The sequence below is a fragment of the Podarcis pityusensis genome, assembly GCF_964106645.2.
Source record: "Podarcis pityusensis genome assembly, chromosome: 1".
Lineage (NCBI taxonomy): Eukaryota > Metazoa > Chordata > Lepidosauria > Squamata > Lacertidae > Podarcis > Podarcis pityusensis.
Window position 1 is genome coordinate 57,425,598 of NC_138028.1, and position 26,212 is coordinate 57,451,809.

General features: G+C 39.9%; 1 protein-coding gene across 2 annotated transcripts in view; it reads right to left on the bottom strand.

The window, feature by feature from the left end:
* Positions 1-26,212, bottom strand: part of PDHX (pyruvate dehydrogenase complex component X) — a 54,137-nt gene that overhangs the window by 14,540 nt on the left and 13,385 nt on the right. For both annotated transcript variants that reach the window (XM_080983503.1, XM_080983504.1), the window contains exons 4-7: positions 25,556-25,749; positions 23,887-23,985; positions 12,191-12,362; positions 10,863-11,010 (exon numbers count right to left, since the gene is read on the bottom strand). In XM_080983503.1, coding sequence (XP_080839629.1) covers positions 10,863-11,010; positions 12,191-12,362; positions 23,887-23,985; positions 25,556-25,749 — 613 coding nt within the window. The remainder of the gene's footprint in view (positions 1-10,862; positions 11,011-12,190; positions 12,363-23,886; positions 23,986-25,555; positions 25,750-26,212) is intronic.

Consider the following 26,212-nt stretch of genomic DNA (forward strand, 5'->3'; position numbering starts at 1 on the left):
ATCCTTCAGATGGAGAATGAATGACTCCTTGTTTAGAGATCAGGAGATTGTGAAGAAGGCCCAAAAAACGATGAAAGATTACTTTGAAATAAATTTGAACACTTCGGTGGAAAAGAAAACAATCTGGGACGCGAGTAAAGCTGTTATGAGAGGGTTCCTGATACAACAGAATACTATAAAGAAAAAACTCTGGAATGGTAAAAAGGACAAGATTTTGGAGAAGATAAGAGACGGAGAGAAAAAGTTGAGGCTTAATCCAAAATCAAAAGAGGTTTTAAGAGAAATAAAATTCCATCAAGCACAATATGTGAAACTGACAAATCAAGAAATTGAATGGAAAATTAAACAGATGAAACAAAGATCATTCGAGTCGGCTAATAAATGTGGGAAACTCCTGGCATGGCAGCTAAAAAAGAGACAAAAATTGAACTTTGTTACCAATCTAGAGGTTGAAGGAGAATGTATTCAGAAACCAGAAGAAATTAGAAAGTGTTTCCAGAGATACTTTAAAAAATTGTTCACTCAAGGACCCCAAGTGGAGATGGAGATAAATAAATTTTTAAAAAGTCATGGCCTGCAAAAACTTACACAAGATAAACAAACAGCCCTGAATTACAAAATATCACAACAGGAAATTGAAAGTGCCATTCAGAACATGCAATTGGGCAAATCCCCAGGCCCAGATGGACTTACCTCCAAATATTATAAGACATTGAAGGAATATTTAGCTCAACCATTAATGGAGGTATGTAACCAAATTATGGAAGGGAAGGGGGCACCAGAATCGTGGAAAGAGGCATTCATCACCTTGTTACCAAAATTGGAATCTGAAAAGACTCAACTTAAGAACTACCGTCCCATCTCACTCCTAAACGTGGATTACAAAATTTTTGCTGATATCTTGGCAAATAGACTGAAAAAAGTTTTAAAAGAAGTAATTCATAAAGACCAAGCAGGCTTTCTCCCTGGCAGGCATTTGTCTGACAACACCAGGAATATTGTTGATGTTTTGGAGTTATTGCAGACAAATTTGAATACAAAAGCAGTTTTGATTTTTATTGATGCGGAGAAGGCCTTTGATAATATATCTTGGAAGTTTATGAAGAAAAATTTGGAAGGGATGGGAGTGGGAAGGGCATTCCAAAATGGTATTGAAGCAATCTATTCAGAGCAAAAAGCTAAATTGATAGTAAATAATGTGGTGACAGAGGAGTTTAAAATTGAAAAAGGAACACGACAGGGGTGCCCCTTATCACCCTTGCTATTTATTTCTGTCCTGGAGGTGCTGCTTAACTTGATTAGGAAGGACCAGCAGGTGGAAGGAATACAGGTCGGAGGAAAACAATATAAACTGAAGGCTTTTGCAGATGATTTGGTTTTGACATTACAGGAGCCAGAACCCAGCACAAAAAGAGCTTTAGAACTAATTTCTGAGTTTGGTCGGGTGGCGGGATTTAGGTTAAACAAACAAAAAACTAAGGTCTTGGCAAAAAACTTGACACCTTCAGAAATAGATGGGTTTCAAAAGGAAACAGAATTAAATGTGGTTAAAAAAGTGAAATACCTGGGGGTTAATTTGACCGGGAAAAATTTGAATCTATTTAAAGACAATTACGAAAAATGCTGGACTGAAATTAAAAAGGACTTAGAAATTTGGTCAAGATTGAAACTTTCCTTGTTGGGAAGAATTGCAGCAGTTAAGATGAATGTATTGCCAAGAATGCTGTTTCTGTTTCAGGCCCTGCAGATCGTGGACAGAGTGGAGTGTTTTGGAAAGTGGCAGAGGGACATTATGAAGTTTGTCTGGCAGGGCAAAAAGCCCAGAATAAAATTTAAAATATTAACAGATGCAAAGGAAAGAGGGGGATTTGCCCTGCCGGACTTAAGGTTGTATTATGAAGCTGCATCCTTCTGCTGGATGAAAGATTGGTTTTTGTTAGAAAACACTGATGTCCTAGATCTGGAAGGGTTTAACAATGCTTTTGGGTGGCATGCATATTTGTGGTACGACAAGGTGAAGTCTCATAAGATGTTTAAAAACCATATTGTCAGGAAATCTTTGTTCACTGTCTGGACTAAATACAAGGACTTAATTGAAAATAAGACTCCGAGGTGGTTATCACCGATGGAGGCTAAGGCCACAAAAATACTTAATATGGGGGGTGGCTGGGCAAAATATTATGAAATAATAGAAAGAGAGGGTGACACTTGGAGGTTGCAGAGTTTTGAAAAATTGAAAGGAAAGGTGCGAGACTGGTTTCATTATGCCCAAATTTTAGAGATCTTCAAAAAGGACAAAAAAATTGGTTTCCAGGTGGAAAAATCAGAATTAGAGTTGGAATTACTTGAACCTAAGACGAAAGTGCTTTCAAGAATGTATAACTTGTTGCTTAAATGGAATACTCAAGATGAGATGGTTAAATCAGCCATGATTAAATGGGCACAAGACATTGGATACAGCATTATGTTTGAAGACTGGGAAAGGTTATGGACCACCGGTATGAAATTTACGGCATGTAGTGCCTTAAAAGAAAACATTATGAAAATGATGTACAGGTGGTACATGACCCCAGTCAAACTCGCAAAGATATACCATTTGTCAGACAATAAATGTTGGAAATGTAAGGAGGCTGAAGGAACATTCTTTCATCTCTGGTGGACATGCCCGAGGGTGAAGGCCTTTTGGGAAATGATTTATAACGAGTTGAAAAAGGTATTTAGGTATACCTTTAATAAGAAACCAGAGGCCTTCCTCCTGGGCATTGTGGACCAGAGAGTATTAATGAAAGATAGAACTTTCTTTTTATATGCAACTACAGCAGCAAGAATCCTTATAGCTAAATACTGGAAGGCACAGGAGTTACCCACACTGGAAGAGTGGCACACGCAACTGATGGACTACATGGAATTAGCTGAAATGACGGACAGAATCCGAGACCTGGGAGAAGAGGCAGTGGAAGAGGACTGGAAAAAATTTAAGGACTATTTACAAAAACATTATAAGTTATATGAAAGTTGAGAATTTGCTAAGTTTTGGGGAAAACATGCTTCAGTATTGAGATTTGAAAATGATGGAAATTAAGTCATGACGGTGAAAAGTTTAAATTTAGAATATATAAATAGATGAAAGTACAAAAACATATGAAACAAGACATTAATTTGCTGTATAATATTCTTTTATTGTAAAGAATGCAGGGATGGAAGATCTGGGGAAGTCCAGTTGAATATGAAAAAAGATGTGGAAAAGTGAACTTTCTTCTTTCTAATCTTTTCTTTTTCTTTGTAAAACTGCTTTTGTTGTGTAAATTGACGATGGATTTTGACTTTGGAAAAAAAGCAATAAAAAATATTATTAAAAAAAAAAAAAATAGAGTCTACCAGAATGGAAAGTCTTTTTTTTAAAATGCATTCCACAATAATAATGTTTTCTTTTCTCCCATTCTATTGCAGATAACAGCAAAGAACAAACAAGACCAACCCAGGAATCTGGATGCCTTTTTAAGAGGAGATGTAAATACAAGGGGGAAATGGAGAACAAGACAGGAGATGGAAAACCACTAGTCACCAAAACACCTCTACTCTGGTCCACCTATGAAGGAGAAAGGGGGGAAGGCTTATTCAAGACAAAATATGTAGAGATTTGCAATGATGGCCAAGATGCCTTTGCAGAAGTACAGCTGGAATTTCCTCATCTCCACTCTACTATCATCTCTTCATCCTCATCCCTGAGCTAGGCAGCATCTTTATAGGGATTGACAGTATTAGCATTTAAACCTCAAACTGCTCACAATACCAAAGTCGGTGTCAAGACAGGTGATGTTATTATCTTTTCACACAAGAAGTACAGCTCTTCTTTTCACACAGGGAAGCTTGCAAGAATACTGCAGCCACATAAGTTGGGTCAATTGAAGGAGCATTTTGCACTCAATCAGTATTCTGCCAGGGCAGGAGTATGTGCAAAAGACCTAGAGGTTCGGTCCTGCCCATGTTGTTTTGGTATTCACACATGGTCTCCAGCGGCAGCAAGCAACATCATGGGAAAAGGTATACAATCAAAAAGATGGTAACTAGAGCTGTACATCCAAGTCGAGCAGGCAAGGTTTCCAACTGACTCACTGAAATGAAATGTTCATTGACCACGTAACGTGGAATACAAGAGTAGTGCTGAACTCGAAAATGGGGGAAAGATGCCAGTCATTCAGAATAAATACTGCTGTTATATCAAGCTTTCTGTAATCATTTACTGTAATCAAGTTAAAAATAAACATGATATTAAACCAGTAAACTAAAGGCTTAAAGGTTACTTCATCAATGCAGGTAGTTTTGGAAAGCATTTTTAAATATTAAGGGTTGTACCCAACACTGTGTATGTGGAGCTCTATTTACATATGTCTCTAGAGCAGATGTTGAGGGAGGGTGAAGGGCTACAAGGGAAAAGAAAGGAGTAGGAGGAAGTTCAGTTGCCCAAGTGGAAGTCTGTTGTGCAAATGGGATGGCACAGCATTGGAAAGAACCCAAAGTGATATATTCATTATATGTTTTAGTTAAAAAATATAGCTCTTAAGGTATAACAACATTCTGGATGAAAGTGGTAAGAGTTCTATACAACATAGAGGGTAGTATACGATGTACAGCTAAGGCTAAGGTTCCATTAAGGGCAAGGATTTTTCTTGTGTGATGGAACCTTCTCCTGCTCTCTCTCCCCCCACCCACCGTGTGTCCCTTAAATCTGTTCTGGGGTTTGAGCATGGAGAAGATTTGAGCATGGTGTAGAATGCATAAGGGGTGAGGAGACTGAGGCAAGTCCTGTTGTACTAGCAGGAATCCTTTTGCTGGCATTTGCTAGTGCAACAATTTAGCTGAATACAGCTCATAGCACATAAATGATTTCATATACCTACCTACCAACCAAAACACAGTTGACGCGCAACTATTTTTTGGAAAGGCATAAAAGAACGAAACAGGTTAATAATTATATTTAATTGAAGGAATAATGTCATGCAGAGGAATAATGTCATGCACAGATTTGCTAACCTGAAGTCAAACATTTGTGGTAACAATACCAGCACAAAGTATTATCCATAATTTTATCACACATACACACAGACCAGTGAATGACAGCAATGTGTAAGTACAGTGGTACCTCGGGTTAAGTACTTAATACATTCCGGAGGTCCGTTCTTAACCTGAAGCTGTTCTTAACCTGAAGCACCACTTTAGCTAATGGGGCCTCCTGCTGCTGCCACACCACTGGAACACGATTTCTGTTCTCATCCTGAAGCAAAGTTCTTAACCCGAGGTAATATTTCTGGGTTAACGGAGTCTGTAACCTGAAGCATATGTAACTCGAGGTACCACTGTATTACACACTGGTTTACTGTGATGCAAAGTTCTACTGTATGTCTAAAAATACAACCAAATGAGAAAAACACAGAAAATAGAAATCTCATTGTTCAGTCTGATATTCTATGATGCATGAAATGGAATAATCAAAAGAATTATCTTGCATATCTGTTCAACTGTAAAAGCAAAACATGTCATTGTGTGATGTCCCTTGGGGACTTGTCCTGTTCAGATTACTGAGATGAAGGCATTGGCAAATCATGAAATTGCTTTAACAATAGAAGTAAAACAGGTAGGAACTCTGTTGCATAGCTGAAAATTCTAACGTATTTGATAAAGGTAAAAACAAACAAATCGTCCCCGATAACCTGCCCTTGTCCTTTCTGGTTTGGATACCACAGGGCAGTTCCTTCATTGGTTCAGGTTCTATTTAGGTCTGCTTAGAAAGTTTAATAAAAATGGGTATCTGAATTCTATTAGATCTGCACAAACTCAGGATTAATATTCAAAATTCCAAAGATATATACATATATATAAAAGAACGCAGACTGCAGTTAGCACCACAACACTGTTATATATAATACCAGCAGCCAACAGAACTGTGGTAGAAAATCCTTCATTAGGTTACAGTGAACTTTATTATGTCTTAGGTTGCAATCCTATATACACACTAACCTTGCTTGGAATTAAGTCCTACTGAACTCAAAACAAGCTGACATGCACAGGGTTAGATTGTTAAAACATGTTTCAAAATGTATCTGGCCTTCTTTGTTTTGAGAGGAGCAGTTTGTTTAAATCAATAATGTGGAGCAAAAAATATATTTTTCTGAGAGCAGTGTAGAAAATAAATAGGAAGATAGCCTTTCAACAAACAACAGAAAAGGGACACACAGTTGTTCTACAAAAATATAACTGAGGAAGGTTCAAACCAGACAAAATTACTATGAACTTAACCCCCCATATATTTGGGGATGGGAGGAGAGAATTTGCAGAACCATAGAAGAATGTTACCACCAATTCATATTGACCTTATTTTTCCACTGACCCCATGCCTGTCTCAAGCTGCATAATCATTTTTCCTATTTGTCCTAACAAAGTACCCTAGCAGTAAGAAAAAATAATATAAATACCATGCAATGTTCTTATTTAAGCCATAGAAATCTCTTGCTAGAGATCTGAAAGCTGGAAATCTCTTTTTCCCTTCCCCCAATTGTAATGCTGTCAAGCGTCTAATTAAGGGAGCTCAAAAACAAAACACAAACTTCAATAGAGTTAGTTTTATATTGGAAAACCAGAATCACCATATGAATAAACCGTACCTGTTTAGAATTCTAATGGAAGACTTTTGGCCTTCACATCGTCCAAGGCTGCTAATTAAAAAGGTAACCTTGAAATGCTTCAGCCAAAAGGCAAAGCCATTCATGTGAGGAAGCTTACAGTGGAACTTGTGGATTCTTGTTGCAGTTGGGAATATGGCCGTATCAAAGCAGTTTAACTCTTTGCAGAAGCAAAGCTTCCATTAAATCAAAATCCTTTGCCTGTGGCATGACATCCAGGTGACCATGTTGGCCATCAAAACCAATTTAAGAATGATCAGTGCTAAATGCTAGATTGCAACACACACACACACACACACACACACACACACACACACACACGAGAAAGAGAAGCCGATTACCAAACTACAGCTAAGGTTCAGAAGACTGTAAAGTGGTGCAACGACAAATTTTGTTCCATTAAAATGCACCAGGTTTTGGAGCACAAATGGACCGTCATCAGAGGGACTGCATATCTTGAACACGTAATTTTGAATTAGGAGAATCAAGGAATCCCGCCCCCCCAAGTATAGTCACTGCTGAAGAGACATTCATTATATGAAAGACATCAGACTGCTTCTGAATACCTTTTATCTCCTTTGTGCTAGGCTCACTTTGGAAGTTTCCTTTTGCTACACTTTCTACTAGGCTGTCTTCTCTCCCACCACCCAAGCTGTCTACATTTATGAAACTGAGCTAATTATTAGACACAAATATAGCCTTTGCTATCATGTGCTATCATGTGTACTATTTAGCATTTCTGGTTTAAAGTCTTTTGTACAACAGTGTCAGCAGCACTGATCTAAATTATCAGTTTCCCTTTTTAAGGGAGACTGAATGCCTAGCAAAAATCTGCTGCCATTCTGCAACCTAATGCAATATCTGTAGACTCTGGAGAATAAAATCTTTTTTGGATTTTCCTGGTCTCAACCCTCCTCCTCAGCCACCAGGGTTCCTCTTGTCTGCTTTCCCTCCCCAACTAATCTGTTCCCTGCCTGAAAGGAGAATGTCCCCCCAGGGAAGGACCAACGGAGGGCAGTTGCCTCTCTCTCCACCTACACAAAATTCATTGTTTCTGTGCTAGACCTCTCCTTGGAGATGGCAGGCAGAGAAACTCACTTTTTAGGATGTTCCCCCTCCCAGGCTCAGAGGTACTTGCTGGGTGTCTGAGCACAACCAGTTGAGCCTGGGGAGATCTAAGAGAAGCTTTAGGGAAGTCATCAGTCAGTCCCAAGAGTCATCTCAATGAAAACCATTCACAGAGGGACTCTGCTGGCAGAGGGATGAAGGAATAGGGGAGAGTCTCTTTCCTCTCAAGTTTCATGCTAGGTCTCTGAAATGCAGAGGTCAAGGGAAAATGTCTTGCTGTGTTATTTACATCAATATCATCATTTAACATATTAATCGCTGAACATAATGAAGTCTCCTTCATGTAAAATAGTATTAAAAATACGCAAAATTGTTAAAAAGAACGCCCCCCCCGCCAAAAAAATTCACTCTAATTTTTGCAGCTGGGAAGGAGTGGGGGGAGGAACAAACCGCAACTCACAACTGTTCAGCTGAAGGGACAGGAAGAGGCTGGCTCTGTTTCTAAACCTGCCAGCTGCTCCAAGCTGAGGGAACCCCCATGTCTTGCCTTCTGTTCTGAACTGAGAGGCAGAACCTTGCTATGCTTCTGCAGGCTCCTGCCAAGCTTTGTGTATGGAGCAAGAGTGGGTTTCTCCAGGGCTTTTTTCCAGTTGGAACTCAATTCTGGCACCTCTCAGGTGGGCGCCATTGGCATTATGAAAGAACAAGGGGAGGCATTCATGGTGAGTTCCAGCTCCTCTTTTTCTAGAAAAATAGCACCATCTGCACTGTAGCTCCATATCTGGAGGAAATCTCAGGTGCATCTCACTCACCGGAGCCTGGCTCCTCCACTTGATGATGAGGACTGGTGAAATTGATCAAGTCATGCCTCCTAAGACACAGCATCTTCATGGGAACTAACCTTGTGAAAGATTCGCAGATCTTCCTCAAGAAACTAATCCTTTATCTCCCTCAGATTTTACCTATTTTACATATTCTTCCCAATCTGGACTCCTATTAAGTGGGCACAAAGATTGCTTAGTTCAACAATATTTTTCTGTCTTGACCTCTCTCTCTCTCTTGCGCGCTCTCTCTCTCTCTCTCTCTCTCACACACACACACACATGCCATCTTCAGCAGTTGTACTCATCGTCTGTTACACTTTATCGAATGAGACCCATTCAGCTTCAGACAGTTGTTCACGTGCGCATATTTGTCTAACAAGAGGTGTTTTAGTCTATTTGTATCCTTAGAGAAAATTTTTAAATACAACCCCCCCCCAAAAAAAAAACACCTGCTGCTGTCTCCCAGATAATTCTGGCTTTTCACCTTTTATAAGAAACAAATTCTCTCATGGCCAGTGGTGGGCAGGGCGAAATCAAAAGTGGGCATGGTCAAAGTGGGCATGGCTAGAGCTGAGAGTGGATGGGCTGCTCCAAACACTGATAGCTCATGCTCTCAGTCTCTCATTCTAGCCTTTCCCCTCCAGCACAGCAATTAGGCTTCAAAAAAGCCTTGCATTGGAGAGGTGTGTGGGTTTATGGGTGAGCGAGCCTGTGGGCCAGAGCACTGTGAACCCCATCCAGCCCACAGAGCAGCAATTTCCCCATCCCTCTTCCACAGCATGTACTCATTTTGTAAATGTTTTAATTTATGTATAAAAAGTGAACCAGCAATTTTGAAGCGCCAATACCTTTTTAAACAGGGCATTTTAAATTATACCCCCAATCAGGGAAGCAATTTCATTCTGTGTTTAAGGCATTAAGTAATAGAGAGGCAGCACTCTCAATTTCAACGGAAAATCGTTACAGCCGAAACAGAATTAAGAAATCAAGGCAGCTTAAATGGAAATATGGGGAAAGCAAAATTGCTTAAATCAATTTGGTGATTTGCAGTGTGATGGCACGGGCTAAAGCCTGGACCGTGAGAAGGAGAGGAGGCAAGCAAACCTGCCAAAACAACCATTCTTTTTTGTTAGCTTCATCACTGCCCCCAAGTGGATATATCTTTTTTCTTCTGGCTGCCTCCACTCAACAGCCCTTTAATCTCTTGGACTTTTAACCCACCCAACTTACTCCCTGGACTGAGGAGAGTGGTGTGACATTTAGGTGTGGGGTGAATAAACAAGGCCCAAGAAATTTTTCCCCCCAAAACATGTCATGCTTTCAATTAAGGTTTTAGTGAGACAACAAGTTAACAGTTTTTGTTTATTTTAGGGGGAAAACCCTAGGTTTACAGAGTGAGTAATTACTCATAAGAACAAATCAATAGAGAAATATGTACCTAGTTAGACTATTTCCCGAACCAAGTCAATAAGTCAACATTTGCGCCTCTCGGTTCAGCTTCTAGGTCCCTTTCTGGCCTCTCTGATGCAATGCCCAACTGTGCTTTTTCCACAGCCCTTTCTTCTCCCTCTCTTCAATTGTCATGGCTCTGACGCAACAAGTCAACTACAGTGGTACCTCGGGTTAAGTACTTAATTCGTTCCGGAGGTCCATTCTTAACCTGAAACTGTTCTTAACCTGAAGCACCACTTTAGCTAATGGGGCCTCCTCCTGCTGCCGCGCCGCCGGAGCCCGATTTCTGTTCTTATCCTGAAGCAAAGTTCTTAACCTGAAGCACTATTTCTGGGTTAGTGGAGTGTGTAACCTGAAGCATATGTAACCTGAAGCGTATGTAACCCGAGGTACCACTGTACCTTATTTTCTCGCTTGACTCCAAAGCTAATTAGAAAGAGTGTGTTTCCCCTTCATTGCTAGGCTTGTTTGTTTACTTAAAACACTTCTTACCCACTTTTAATTACTGTATAATCCTGAAGAACGGTAAAATGGGAAGCAACAACACATAACACATCACAGTAACAACCCTAATTAAATTTCCTGTGCAGGAGAACCTCAGCAAAAAGTAACAATTTTATAAGAGGCAAACAAAACACGAAGGAGTGAACAGTTTCATTCCTTCATGTGCAGGATAGTTTAATTTATTACCAGCAATGCTTAGCTGGGTCGCTGAATATATAAATCCTAACCATCCATGACAAAGTATGCAGAATTGCTGACCAAATAGTAGATCAGGATAGATCAGCAAATGGAGCATATTATATGAAACAAAAATTTATAAATAGTAATAGTTCACCTTTTGCCAGCTCTTGCCTTAGTTTCATAACAGCACCAAGGTCACAATCAGCAGTTGCATATGCATGAGGTATGGTGGTTTTAGATTCTGTTAGCCTCTGAGCAATAACTCTTCTAATATTGCTAGCAGGGACTTCAGTGAAGGTGCCCTGTAATACAAATTAAAAAACACATTGCACATACTACCTTAAAGGAAGACAAGTTCAATGAAATATGCTAATAGCAATAAATAACAAAGTTTGAATTTCAAAACAACATTGATGGTGAAAGCTGGAATGATGCGATCCACCCAGAACCATCTCTGCCATAAGGAAACTTTTCAAATGACCTCTCATCTTTTTGAACTCATTACACACTTTTTTATTTTTATACTGTTGACACAAGTGATAGATGCATTTTACTTGAAGGTGTGCTCCTGGCCAGTTCATTTGTTCCCTACAAAAATGAGGAAAAAGCCTCAACAAGTTTGTATATCTCCCACAAGTCTTTTTTTTTTTTTTGTGCAATTAAAAAAGAGCACCTGTGTCTTCTCAGATAGCCCTGTATATTTTCTGGAGTTTCCATGATAGGGAAGCGATGGGAGAGCCGGGAGGCTCTTTTTAAATTCCCACCAACCCAAGAAAAGAAGGTGAAGGAAGGGAAAAAATGCAGCAGGACCACAGAATTGTAGAGTTGGAAGGGACCCCGAGGGTCACTTAGTCCAACCCAACGCAATGCAGAAAACTCAATCTAAGTAGATCCTAAGAAATGCATCCTTTAAAGCAGTGTTTCCCAACCTTGGGCCTCCAGCTGTTTTCGAACTACAATTCCCATCATCCCTGACCACTGGTCTTGCTAGCTGAGGATTATGGGAGTTGTAGTCCAAAAACAGCTGGAGGCCCAAGGTTGGGAAATGCTGTTTTAAAGATCCTTTAAAATGGGGGTGGGGTGGGGATCCTGCCCACCTTATAAGCTTAACTAATGTAATTTCGACAGTGCTATGTGACCCCTGTTCATTTGGGGACACTTGCGCATGCTTATCCATGTCCCTGTGGTGGACATATGCAAAATGTTCTGTCTTCTTTCAACCGGGATGTGACAGATTCTAGAATTCGCTCCCTTCTTCTTCCTTGGCATCTCTCGAGTCCCATCTGTATGTGACTATGACAGAGATAGCCCTGTATCTATCTATTCCCCCAACCAGCTATTTGAAAGAGATACTGTGATCTGAATATGAAGATCCCTCTTGGTTACTACAAAGCTTCCTCTTATTTTAACCCACATTACCGTGTTTCGTTTTGACCTGTCTGAAAATTCAAGGGGGGAAGGCAATTCTGCCATAGTTATTACCACGGAAGCAGGTCGACCTGGCACAGAAACAGGTGGAGCCAGAGGACGAGAAGCAGGAAGAGGTGTTGTTGCTGAAGGCACTCCAGGTTGTTGTGCAGGGAGTGAAGAAACCACTGGCTTTGCTGCTATAGGTTTCCCTTTCTGCTTCTGCTCTAAAAGCTTGAGGGCATCCCTGTTGTTTAAACGACAAATGCAGACACACTTTAGAATACAGTAAAAGCAGAAATGCAAAACAACCCACACCCCCGAATTAAAAACTAAATCTCTAATGCTAATGAGGATTGCTGTGAACCCCAACAACTGTTTGAAATATTTGTAAAGTTCTTTTCTTCAAACCAGAGCCACTTCCTGCTCCAAGCAATCCTCAACAATTATGGAAACAGTGGTTCACTAATATGACAAGTTGTGGTATGGGGAGTGGGGGGAAAGAGCTTTTATCATCTTTCTTCCGCTAAGGCTACCTTTCAATTTTCTTTTTGCCCTCGAGATATATATTTCGGACAAACCACATCCCATAGTGGGATGGGAATTTAATCCACGACAACTTCATCACCTTTGAAATCAAATGTGTAACTTGGGTTGGGAGTGAGGGGTTGGCAACACAAAAGCTAAAAACGTGACAAGGCTGTGAGTTAGTACTGCAACAAGACCTTAAAAATGTAGCTGGCAGCTGACCTGCTTTTTATATCACAAGACTAAAACTAAAATTAAAAACCCTAGGTGAGAAGACTGCGTGGAAAGTGTTTAATCCAAGATTAGAATTTATGAAATAGGAAGCAAACACATTTTTCATTTTGATTTCTTGCGCACGCAAATCTCCCTGCCCTGCCAACACCTTTTCTAGACACTGCTATTATTCTGTCCAGGGATTATGATGCAATATATACAGAACATAATCTTCCCACAAGTTTGGTGCATGAAATGCTCAGTACAAGGTACAGGTGAAGTTCCATCAGAAAATAACAAATTATCCAGGGATGTATATGCTTCCAGCCAATGTACTAATGTCATTTTCATGGTTAGAGAAGCAGAATCACTTTTTGATTTTTAAAAATCTTACTCCAGTTGTTTAAAAAGTCTTCAGATATGAAGAATTTAAACAAGTATCCCAAGAAGTTAAAATATTCAAATATGAATAATTTGATTTATAACAGATTTTATTAATCCAGTGTACCAAACAGATCTTTCAAATGGTGACATTTCCACAAGCATCCATGAGGTGGGCAGACTGTAGACTGGTGAGATCTCCTCTTTTTATTTACTGAAACACAAAGGTTCAATTGGTTCCTGGTCCAAAATAGTGGCTCAGGAAGGCAGAATTGAGGAATAGGGTTCTTTCTACATGGCTCAGACCAACAATTGGTTTACTGTAACAAATTGAACTTTGAATCCTTTAACACAAAAAAACATTTTCCACAAATCTATTGCAAATCGTTCAGAGATGAATAACTAAAAGTTGATCAACCTTGTGCTCAGCACTGTTGTATTTCTCATGTATCATGAGAGATTTCTCATCTAGTTAGTCCATACAGCCCCCTCCCCCTCACTTTACAATTATGGCTGCACATACAGCTACAGTTATTATAGTCAGCCTAATACATTAAATGGAACAGTACCAACTAAACATTATTCTTCCTCTCAGCCATTTCTCAGACTGGGTAATATGAAGCTCAAATATCCACCGTACTTTACAAGACACAAGACAATTTAGAAAGTTACTGGCGTATTTAAGGCTTCTAAAAATATGGATTGGATCCAGAATAAGTTGAACGTTGGTCTGCTTTTGGACGAGTCATGTGACCCATGCTGCACTCTCAATGTGGAAGAAGCACTTTTTCTGGGGCGAGAGCATGGAGCAAAAGCGCAGCATCCAAAATGGCCACCGCGATCTCACCCGAAGAAACAGGATGCCCCATTTTTTTCCAGGGCACTTGGGCGGTATGTGCTGGTTTCCTCATCAAAAAATAGAGAGCCATCTTGAGGGATATGGAGTCCCTTTCCCCACATCCTTAGGGTGAATTTTCACTATAGCTAAGGAAATATCTACATTAATGGTGGCTGACAAAGCTTCCCATTTAAATCGGGTCCAAAACTATGTTATATGTTGACATTTCCTTTAAATGTGGTTACAGCAGAAGGGAAAGAACTTGATTCAGAGAGAGGGAGAGTGAACTCACATTCCTGAGGCTGGTTCCTGAATTTTTAACCATGATTTAGAACAGGCACCCCCAAATTCGGCCCTCCAGATGTTTTGGGACTACAACTCCCACCATCCCTAGCTAACAGGACCAGTGGTCAGGGATGATGGGAATTGTAGTCCCAAAACATCTGGAGGGCTGAGTTTGGGGATGCCTGATTTAGAGGAAGTTAACTTTACATCCATACTGGCAAGATTATAACAAAAGTATCATTATTTACCTTTTCATTTTATCCTCCATTTCTCTTTAATTGGTGATTTAAAAAGAATACCTAGAAGGAATTCACTGCCTCAGGCTGTGATGATGACTACTAGCTTAGATGACTCTTAAAGATCGGCTTTTTTGCACATCACAGTAAACCACTATAAATTGTTTGCCATGATTGCAACTGCTGTGCTAGCATATGGAAGAACAAACCATGATTCCAGGCTTAGTATTATATACAGTGGTGCCCCGCAAGACGAATGCCTCGCAAGACGAAAAACTCGCTAGACGAAAGGGTTTTGCGGTTTTTGAGCTGCTTCGCAAGACGAATTTCCCTATGGGCTTGCTTCGCAAGACGAAAACGTCTTGCAAGTTTGTTTCCTTTTTTGTAAAACCGTTAAAACCCAAGGTGCATTGATTGAAGAGGTGCAGTTGCGACTTGACTTCGAGGAGCAACTCATAGCACGCGGTGTGGTAGCCTTTTTTGAGGTTTTTGAAGACTTTGGCAATTTTTGAAGCTTTTCCAAAACTTCTTTTGCAGCCATTTGGTAAGTTAAACTTTTAAAACTTTTGGGGGGGGTTTTGGATTTTGGGTTGGGGTGTTTGGAATTCAAGGACTTGGTGTTGGGGAGGGGTTTGCAAGAATCTGGAAGCTTGTGTGGTTTTTTCCTGCATTTTTATGATTTTTTGTGACCATTGGGCCACTCTGCTGTTTTTTTTTAAAAAAATTCTGGGTTTGAATTTCTGTGTGGTGGGTGGCTGGGGGAACAGTTGAGGAGGGGTTTGCAAGAATCTGGAAGCTTGTGTGGTTTTTTTTCTGCATTTTTATGATTTTTTGTGACCATTGGGCCACTCTGCTGTTTTTTTAAAAAAAAAATTCTGGGTTTGAATTTCTGTGTGGTGGGTGGCTGGGGGAACAGTTGAGGAGGGGTTTGCAAGAATCTGGAAGCTTGTGTGGTTTTTTCCTGCATTTTTATGATTTTTTGTGACCATTGGGCCACTCTGCCGGTTTTTTTAAAAAAAAAATCTGGATTTGAATTTCTGTGTGGTGGGTGGCTGGGGGAACAGTTGAGGAGGGGTTTGCAAGAATCTGGAAGCTTGTGTGGTTTTTTTTCTGAATTTTTATGATTTTTATTGTTCCTTCCATTTTTGAATTTATTGTTCCTTCAATTTTTGAAATGCTCTTTACAGTATGTGTGACTTTGAAGAGCCCTTAATAAACTCTTGTTGTACCAAATTTGGCTTTGTTTGGACTTTTTTTGACCATAGGAACGCATTAATTGAATTTCAATGCATTCCTATGGGATTTCATGCTTCGCAAGACGAAAAATTCGCTAGACGAAAAAATTCACGGAACGAATTAATTTCGTCTTGCGAGGCACCACTGTACAGGCACTAAATGGTTGTACGCAGTAAACCTAAAATATGTAGGCTACATATCATGGTTTGTTGGGAGTAAAACAAAAGCCATGATCCCTGGTTTGGGAGTAACATTAAAGCTAAATTGAAGTTTGTTTCCTCCACACACCAGCCCCCAAAGGCACATTCATGGCAAACTATTAACTATGGTTTCCTGTGACATGTGAAGTGGGTCAATGTATCTAACAGATGCTATCAGCAAGGGGATTAAATGGAACCTCAATGTTCAGTGGTAATATCAGATACTTGAAGCAAACAACAGAATTGAGGTGCTACTGACTGCAAATAGTAATAGACTAGTTAGGATTTTCTGTCATTCATTCTCGTTCTTAAGGCAACTGTACTGTTTTCTTATTTTGCACTACAAGACATCATTGGAAATCAAAGCCAGCATACAACTGTATGTGTGAAACCTGTCAGTGGGAAAAAAATAATCTTGTTCCAAGTTACATAGATGCATTTTGGTAGGTAAAGAACAAAAAGAAGCCTGGGGAATTATATTACAGTGTTCATATAATGGAACATTGACTATTTTTAAAGACTGATATAATAAAGCCATAAAATTTTACAGTCTTCAATTTCTTAATTCAAAAAGCCATAACTAGCTTGTGCAGGAAGACTGGACAGCTTAAAATAGCTATTAGGAAATTTATACCGCTAGCTGCATTATTAATAGATTTTTCCTAATTCACAGAGATTTGAAAGTTGTGGTTGAAAGAAGTTTTCACCCTCATTCTCATACGATAAAAAACCATTATCAACTCTTTCATACCATTACCAGCTTCAGTGACTTTGGAATAATTAACATATTCAAAGCACTATAGAAAATCTTAGTAACAGTAATAAATAATTACAGGGTTCAACAGGACAGGCCATTTGTCAGCCAGAAAGATGCTTAAATGTACTGAAAATTACATATATATCATACATACATCTTCTTTTAGATGCCACAGTACCCCCATAAAATTTAATTGCTTCCCCTGCGACTTGCATAGATAATATATTGCTGCTAGTTATGAATTAATTTATTTGTGACATGCAGCGCTTTAGTTAATAATTATGGGAGCCAATCTGGCTCATTAAAATCAATAGGGGTTTTGCCACTGATTTCAATGAAGTATGAACTTCAGCCATAAACATCTGACCTGGTGTGTGAGCTTCCTTTTCACTATTGTTTAATTTACACAAACAAGCGTCACTTTGCCTTTTATTAGATGTTCTCAAAGTATGCTGTATATAGTTATTTGATCTTTTTTTTAAAAAAATACTATAATAGGTTGTGGATAGATCCTTATCACTGGAGGAAATGTGGTTATAGCCCAACACTTGGTGTATTAAAAAATATAATTCATATTCCAATTTTGCATCTAAGCTGGTTTCCAGGATTTCTTGGTTTGTGATACAAAAAGAGCAAAGGTATGTTTTAACAGGACAGAAACTGCTTCCGCTAAACTGTATAGAGGTTAGAACAAACAGACAATGTATATATTTCCAAATAAAGGTAAAAGCCAGTATTATTAAAACCAAATACAGGTTCATGTTAGTAAAGATTTTGTGGTAATTGACCAATGAATCCTTTATATAGAATCCAGATCCATTTCCACAATTAATTTGCAAGATAGAATGCAAGGGATTTAGCTACTTTAACTGGTTAAGATGTCACGGCCTATAAAAATTGTGTCTTACTGCCACCTGCAGTTCTGAAAAGAACCAGACTGGGAATTATCGAGCCAAATACTGTCAGTAAGATTAGCAGAATAGTGTGAACAGAACAACTAAGAGGATTCTTTGTAGTTAGTGCTTTTTTCTAGGGGTACTCAAGGGGTAAGCAGTTCTGGCACTTTATTTTCTAGAAGAAAAGCACTGCTTGTAGGGCCACGGCTTCAACTGGACTCCGAATTTCTTCTCAAAGCTACATAAGCAGGTTTCAGTTTGGATGCCAGGCTAGCACTGGTCCTGAAATTTCTGCACTGGCTGCCAGTGAACTACCGAGCCCAATTCAAAATGTTAGCTAGTGTACCAAGTGTTAACAGTTTTGGGACTCAAGCACCTAAGAAAGCATCTCCCCCATGTCAACCATCTTGGGCCCCACAATCGGTAGGGGAAACCCTATTGGTGGTGCTCTAGCAGCCGTGCTGTTGGCAATGACCTACAGCAGTGCCTTCTTGGTGGTAGTTCCCCGTTTGTGGAATGCCCTGCCTGGTGAGATGTCTCTCTCCCTCATTACTGACTTTCAGGAGAAAATTTAAAGATATCTGCTTACCCAGGTATTTGATGGCTGATAAGATACTGGCCATGGCAATTCTGAAATTAGTAACTGTGAGGGGATGCGATGGCTTTGAAATATTCTAAATTGTTTTAAAATATGTTTTTTTTAAATAAAATTTATTTAACGTTGTATTTTTTTAACGTTTTGATGTCTGCCGCCTTTGGGAGGAAGGACATTATACAAATTCAATAATAAATAAAAGATAGATTTCCCAAGCCGTAGTTAAGTCACCTTCAAGACAGAAAACTACTGAGGTGATATCTCCCACATGGCAGGTCCATCTTTACACAATTCACTAGTTTCCCCTCTGGCTTCCACACAAGTAGTCATTTTACTGGCTAACTACAGCTGCCATGGAACATTCAGTCTCCTTGGCAGTTACGGCCAATAACATTCAGCAATCCAACTACCGACATAAAGACCATGAACTGCAATCTGTAAATAACATTCAGGCAGCAGGCAGTTGTCATGTGCACACTGAATGTTACTTCTATGCACAGAACTGCTGATTCATGCATGTTTAGAGACTCACTTCCAAGTAGGCAACTTTGCCCATAGTTCACTTATTTTAGGATTTATTTATTTTTCCTACTGAAAAGGGTTTACTGAAAGCATAAGGGTTCCCTAACCCATCCAAGTAAGTTTTTTTATCATACATTTATCATACATTTTTTCACATACAAGAGATCCATGTTTACCTGTTCCTTGCAATACAACTCAAAGCAGATGTGAGAGCAAAGTTGGAAGAATGAACAGCCCTTCTGAATTTGGCAGGTTTCCAAACAGCATGGTACATACATATTATGTAGAAACACACCTGCCCCTATTTTTAATATTCAAATATCCACAAATATCGCCTGCATTCATAGTAAGACTATGGCCAGACTCCAAAGAACTGTGCAACTAATTTCACACACACGAGGGACTTTTGGCTTGTGTCTTTCAAGCCGCAGATCCCTGTGCCGTAGCTCCAAACCTAGGAAACTTTGAATTTGTGATACAGCTGGCATGGGGAGGCTATTAAAAGTGTAAAAAGCAAACTAACTAGCCAAGCTCAAAACCTTGGCTGCACCTATAGTAGCTTTCTAAGATCCTAGTCCATATTTTTTCCTTTAATACAGTGGTACCTCGGGTTAAGTACTTAATTCGTTCCGGAGGTCTGTTCTTAACCTGAAGCACCACTTTAGCTAATGGGGCCTCCTGCTGCTGCCGCGCCGCCAGAGCACGATTTCTGTTCTCATCCTGAAGCAAAGTTCTTAACCCGAGATACTATTTCTGGGTCAGCGGAGTCTGTAACCTGAAGCGTATGTAACCCAAGGTACCACTGTATAGGAATTGGGTTTTTTTTAAATTATGTAAACACTGGATAGCTAATCAAATAGAATGAAAAGTGCCAAAATTACTAAATAAAGTAATGCTGCCTAATCAAACAGAGGAAACTATTGACACACCGTATTTTTCCGTTTCCAATTTAAGAAAACGGGGGGAGATGGCCTCCCTGTATAAGACGCCCCCAAATTTTGGACATTTATTTTTTTGGGGGGGGGGAAACACTAGTCTTATACACGGAAATTACAGTAATAATCCAGCTAAAACACTTCAAGGTATTCCAAGTCACAAATGAATGAATATATGGGAAAAGTTCAAGTCCTTGATTGCTCAGGTATTTTGAACAGGGTATCAATAGAAGAATTGTATGCTTAATTCCCACACACTCCCAAGGAAATGGCTCAAATACACAGGATATATGTACTGCCATTCCTTTGAGTTTTGAAAAGAGCAGCCAAGGCAAAAAATAACTGCTGAACGTAAAATCTACAGAATTTGAGTCTTTTGCTTGTCAGTAATGCCCACATGCTATACTGATAGTAACCACCATTATGAAAATAATTGCAGACAGCTTATGCAATTACACAGCTTTGCATACTACATAAAACACTTGACTGTCCAGTAAACATAAAAGTTAATTGGGTAACAACATGCTAATAGGGAAACCTGAAAGAGGAACGAGAACAATATTTGATGGCAGCAATGATTAATCAAGGTTTACGGTAAGTGCCAATGTGAATATATATTTGTAAGCATTGCAGTACTTTCCAGGACAATGATACAACCCACCACATTATGTGTGATGAATTGCACTTAATACTGAAACTGGATGGCACTGGATATATATTTCAATCTTTTAAATTTCTTGCATTCAAGAGATCTACAGAATAATAAATAAACAAGTTATACTGCAAACAGACACTTGCCTTGCTGCCTTCAACTAGTAAGCCTGACCAGCCAGACAAAGCAGTAATAATTTCATTCAAAAAATGTCTGAGAACTCCTGTTCTGTGATAGTTTCACACCAGAAGTATCAAGGCTAGCCCAATACATTTTGTAGCCTGAGGTGAAGTAGCCAATGACATTTCCCACCTGTCTGCAAGTCAATAACCGAGGGTCAGCAAGGTTATTTTGGCATCTGAGCTACCAAACGTCATGAACACCTTTTCTCCCATCCTGGCATTAAAAATACAATAATAAAAAAATTAACAACTTATTGCCCTTTCATGACACCTGAAATGTGTTGCCCGAGATAGCTGCCTCACTATACCTATTAGTAGCGCCAACCTTGAAAAAATCTACTCTGAATCAGCAAAGAACCATGTATTTAGATACTGTACAGAAATAGCATCAGTTGCATTTCACTGTACAGTAACTCCTTGGGTAACGTAAAGTTCAGGCTGCAAAAGAAGCAACCCTGGAAGTGTTTCGGTAATTCAGTTCTAAGGGCAATATCCAATGCCCTTGTTCCATTAGCATAGGCATAGGCAAACTCGGCCCTCCAGATGTTTTGGGACTACAACTCCCATCATCCCTAGCTAACAGGACCAGTGGTCAGAGATGATGGGAGTTGTAGTCCCAAAACATCTGGAGGGCCGAGTTTGCCTATGCCTGGATTAGCACAACGATTGATGCTTGCGCAATATAATGTTCCCCTCTCCCCTCCCTTCATGTGCTCCGTACATCTGCTGGGATTTGGGATGGGTGCAGGGCACATGCCCAGCCAAGTTTCATTGCTCAAGCATAAATCCTTGAACTTATGGGACATGAGACTTTGCAGTACTTTGGATGCAAGCCTTAGCTGCACGGCATATATTTTCCCAACTAACATTCATTCAAATCTGCTTATCCAAACATTTAAAAAATCCATACACGGGTGTGTGTTTTCTTTAAAAAAAACCAATAACTATGAGTGAATGTGTCCCTCTTTTTTACCACGATTTAGTAATTTTACAGTGATGATTTAAGCAGCAAACTCCTCTTTTAAATGGGCTATTCCAAGACAATTTATTCTGTTAAAAGAAATAATAAAGGTAGGTGTTGGCATGTGTGTGTTTTAAAGGCATTTCTCTAGCTGAAAACATTCCCTCTACTCCTCTAGCAAAATCTGTGGTACATCTCCATGGCTACAAGGAAAAGTTAATTAGATATCTTTGTGACCTAGAGGGTTCCCACCTGCCACGAACTACTTACATACCATAATTTACAGTTACACTTACATAATGACTAAGCTTTCTGATAATGAGCTGCTATTACAAATGATATAACATCCACACAGCTCACTGTTCTGTCTAAATCAGGTCACAATGTGAACGAAGCACAAGCTGTGCTGCTTCTCATTGTTGTTTGTTTTAATATACAATTTCCTAAACCATTTAAATCTAGGTCTTGCCTTGGTATAGGTCTATAACAGTATAGGCAGACAATTTTTTCTAAGGAAGGGGGAAAGCAGCCTTCAAGCAGAGGTTAGATGGCTTCCCATCAGGGATTCTATAGCAAAAGATACCTACAGTGGTACCTCTGGTTACAAACTTAATTTGTTCCGGAGGTCCATTCTTAACCTGAAACCATTCTTAACCTGAGGTACCACTTTAGCTAATGGGGCCTTCTGCTGCCGCTGCGCCACCGCCGCACGATTTCTGTTCTCATCCTGAGGTAAAGTTCTGAACCCGAGGTACTACTTCCGGGTTAGCGGAGTCTGTAACCCGAAGTATTTGTAACCCGAGGTACCACTGTATATCAGCAGTGGGTTGGACAAGAAGGCCTTCGAGAAACTGTTCCAACGCCATGGTTCAACCAAGTTATGTAATTTCTGTCTACTTGAAAAATCTCAATAAATTCAAAACCAAAGCACTATACAGTGGTACCTTGGGTTACAGATGTTTCAGGTTACAGACGCTTCAGGTTACAGACTCCACTAACCCAGAAATAGTACCTCGGGTTAAGAACTTTGCTTCAAGATGAGAACAGAAATCGCGCGGTGGCAGCAGGAGGCCCCATTAGTTAAAGTAGTACCTCAGGTTAAGAACAGTTTCAGGCTAAGAAAGGACCTCCGGAACGAATTAAGTTCTTAACCTGAGGTACCACTGTAATTCATCTGCTACTAATCTATTGATCACACAGGTTTCAATATCAGAAACTGCTTAATCGGGACATCAGAATCTTTTGTGGCTGTGGAATGTGTGATGCATAAACTAGTGGCCAAAATTGTGTGAAACCTTTTGGGAAAAGTGTATTTCTGAGGTTTGATGGCTCATAACACCACTTTTTTTTTTAGTAATGTCATAAATTATATATCAATGGGAAGATAATTTAATGAAGAATGTAATGCAATAAAGTTTGTTCAATTATCTATACTCTATCAAACGTTATAGCCAAATAACCAGAAAAAGGAAGCACAACTTGCTTAGGCTGATATGCAGCAGCTTTCCTTCACTTGAATGTAGCCAAGGTGCACGAGTGTTTAGAGAGCGAATCAGGTGTTAAAAAGGTAAAGGGACCCCTGACCATTAAGTCCAGTCGCGGACGACTCTGGGGTTGCGGCGCTCATCTTGCTTTACTGGCCGAGGGAGCCGGCATTTGTCCGCAGACAGTTTTTCCAGGTCATGTGGTCAGCATGACTAAGCCGCTTCTGGCACAACCGAACACCGAAACCAGAGCAGCGCACGGAAACGTCGTTTACCTTCCTGCTGGAGTGGTACCTATTTATCTACTTGCACTTTGACATGCTTTCAAACTGCTAGGTTGGCAGGAGCAGGGACCGAACAACGGGAGCTCACCCTGTCACAGGGATTCGAACAGCTGACCTTCTGATCAGCAAGCTCTGTAGTTTAGACCACAAATCTCGGAAATACACTTTCCCCAAAAGGTTTCCACAATTTTGGCCACTAGTATACATTGAGCTCCACTACTCACAAGTCCTTTCCCATTCATGCCAACTGAGTTAGATGTTAGTCTTTTCCTGTCAAGACTCTAGATAGACCTAGCAACTCCAGCCCTTGCCTGCTCACTTCCTCCTTTATGAGGTTTTGATGCAGTCTTGCTTTTCTCTTTCATTCTTCCTTTCTTCTACCACACACATATACCAATATATTTCAAAGTTCAAATATGCCACAATCTAATAACGATTAGAAAATCTTCCTAAGATAGCTTCCAATACCTGTTTCAATGGACATCAAATCAGTCTCACCATCTACCTAGCATTGATCCTTCCTACAAAAAATAATTGAGGAAGAAATATAGAAATAAAGGAAGAAAGGGGTGAACAGGTGCCGTACTCTTTAGTGAAGATGCTTCGAGGACCTGAAGGTGTGCAACCGCTTGCATCAAGTCCATGTGTCTCCAGAATGTTGCGAGCAGCAGGACTTAACCGAAACCTACAGACAAAGCAAAAACTGCATTAAAAAGGCACATATTTAAAAACCTGTCAATTTTGGTAAAGGAGTTTATACACCATCATCCTATATTCTAATTCTGAACCAAGCCTTTGTATGCTTTCACTTTTGTAGTCAAAATGACAACAGGCCACACACAGTATCAGGAGACTTGTGGTAACCCTGAAGTTAGTAGAAATAAAAAAATAAAATAAAATAAAAAATACAGGACAGCCAGAATATTAAACAACATATTTAAGAATGTAGCATCTAAAAAGAAGCACATTTGATCATCCTGTTGCATACATATAAATGAACTTTAGAAATCCACCAATACCTGGTAGATCTATGTATCTGTGGACCCTATTTCCAGACTAATGGCTCTTTCTCTTATTGCCAGGAAACTATCAAGTTGTACAGCTCTAGCTATGCATAATTTTGAATGCTTAGAAGTTGATTGTTTTCACATACACAATTCAAGATTATACCAACAAAAAAAATGATCAAAACACTCTACACATGAAAAATAAGTTGGTGGGTATATCTCCCATCACAACCATATAACTGAGATTCTGAAAAGTGTTTAATGGAAGAAAAAATAATCACGGGGAACACTCTTTCCAAGAGCGTCGCTGAGAATCAGACCAGACAATACTCGGCTAAATGGACCAACGGTCTGACTCAATATACAGCCCTACAGAAAAGTTAAATCCTTTCGTCTCCAAGCAAATCCAAAAAGACATGGGGCCCTTTACTTCCTTGACATTAAAGGGTTCCCCATCATGCAGAATGTCACAAGCTCAACTACAGTATAACTGGTCACTTATTTCAATGCTTTATTTCAGCATTGCTCATTACATTCTGAAGTGAAGGATGTCTGTCAAGTCTTCCAATGTTATGACACCAGTATTGGAAGGTCTACGACCGCAGCAGTTTTCCTCATTTCTTCTGCTTTGTGTAATATCTTGCCTGATGAAGAGTTCTGAAATCATGTCACTATTTTGTGACATTTTGTTTGGTCCTAATAAAGATATTACCTAACTCTGGCTTTCGGAGAGTTTTTTTTATTCTTATGGACCGACATGGTTCCCCTTGCTTTTTATACAGCCAGTACTGCTAATACCATTGCTATCACTGAAAGTTCACAGGGGTATTAAAACTGGTCTCTTACCTTCATGCTTTAACCAAGGTTTGTTGGTTAAAGATTCCTGCATCTTCATCCAAAAGCACAACAATAGTAACCCTCTGGTTACGTAAACTTCGGGATGCGAAAGCGGCAAACCCAGAAGTATTTTACCGGGTTTTGCCATGCGTGCATGTGCAGAAGCAGTCCTCAGGTTGCGGAAACCTCAGGATCCGACCGGACCTCCGGAACGGATCCCGTCCACAACCGGAGGTACCACTGTATTTTTCTCTTTTGTATAGCATGCAAATCTACAGGCGTAATCACTCTTTTTGCCATAGCTTTGCAGCAGTATTAAGGGCACTGAATTTGGTTGTCATCAAACGCTAACTTTTTGTTGGGCATGATCAAAAAGTGAAAGCCTTGGCTCAAAAGTATGCAGAAACTCACTGTAGCTTTCCAGGATGGTGTTCCACTTTATGGGCCAATGTTACTGAAGGAGTGGGAGGTGGAGCTGCTGCTGCTGCTGCTGGCACAGCAATGCTCGTTTCAGTTGGTATTTCAACTTGCTTCCAGTCTTGTCCTTCGTCCACTAGCAAGGCGATTAGTTGACCCAAACGCACATTTCTGCTTCCTTCTTCCTTCTGAAAATGGATGGGGGTGGTGGTAGAGAAATCAGGTTGATGTCTACATGCACACACCTGTAACTAATGTAAATGTTTTATAGTTGGGAAAGAGAAATATGCTCCCCTGCACCCACTCAGCTGCTTCACCAGCCCAACCACTTCTTCTAAGGGGCTAGGACTGCCTAGTCCTGCAGGATATCTAGCAGAAGGTTTAACGCTAAAAGTTAAATACAAGCCCATGAAAGAACCAGAGTATTTTTTAGCAGCCAACCTGGACCCTGCAACAGAGTCTCATATTCTAGTTAGTATAACTATGCCATGCTCCAGAAGTTGGTTGCAGAAGCTGTAGCATAGACACAAAGCAAACTATTTCACACTGCAATTCTACGCATATGTATCCAATCAAACTTATCTCAAGTCTCCTACTGATTACAGTGAGACTTGCTCCCAATAGGACTGCACGGTCAGAAACATGCTGTAC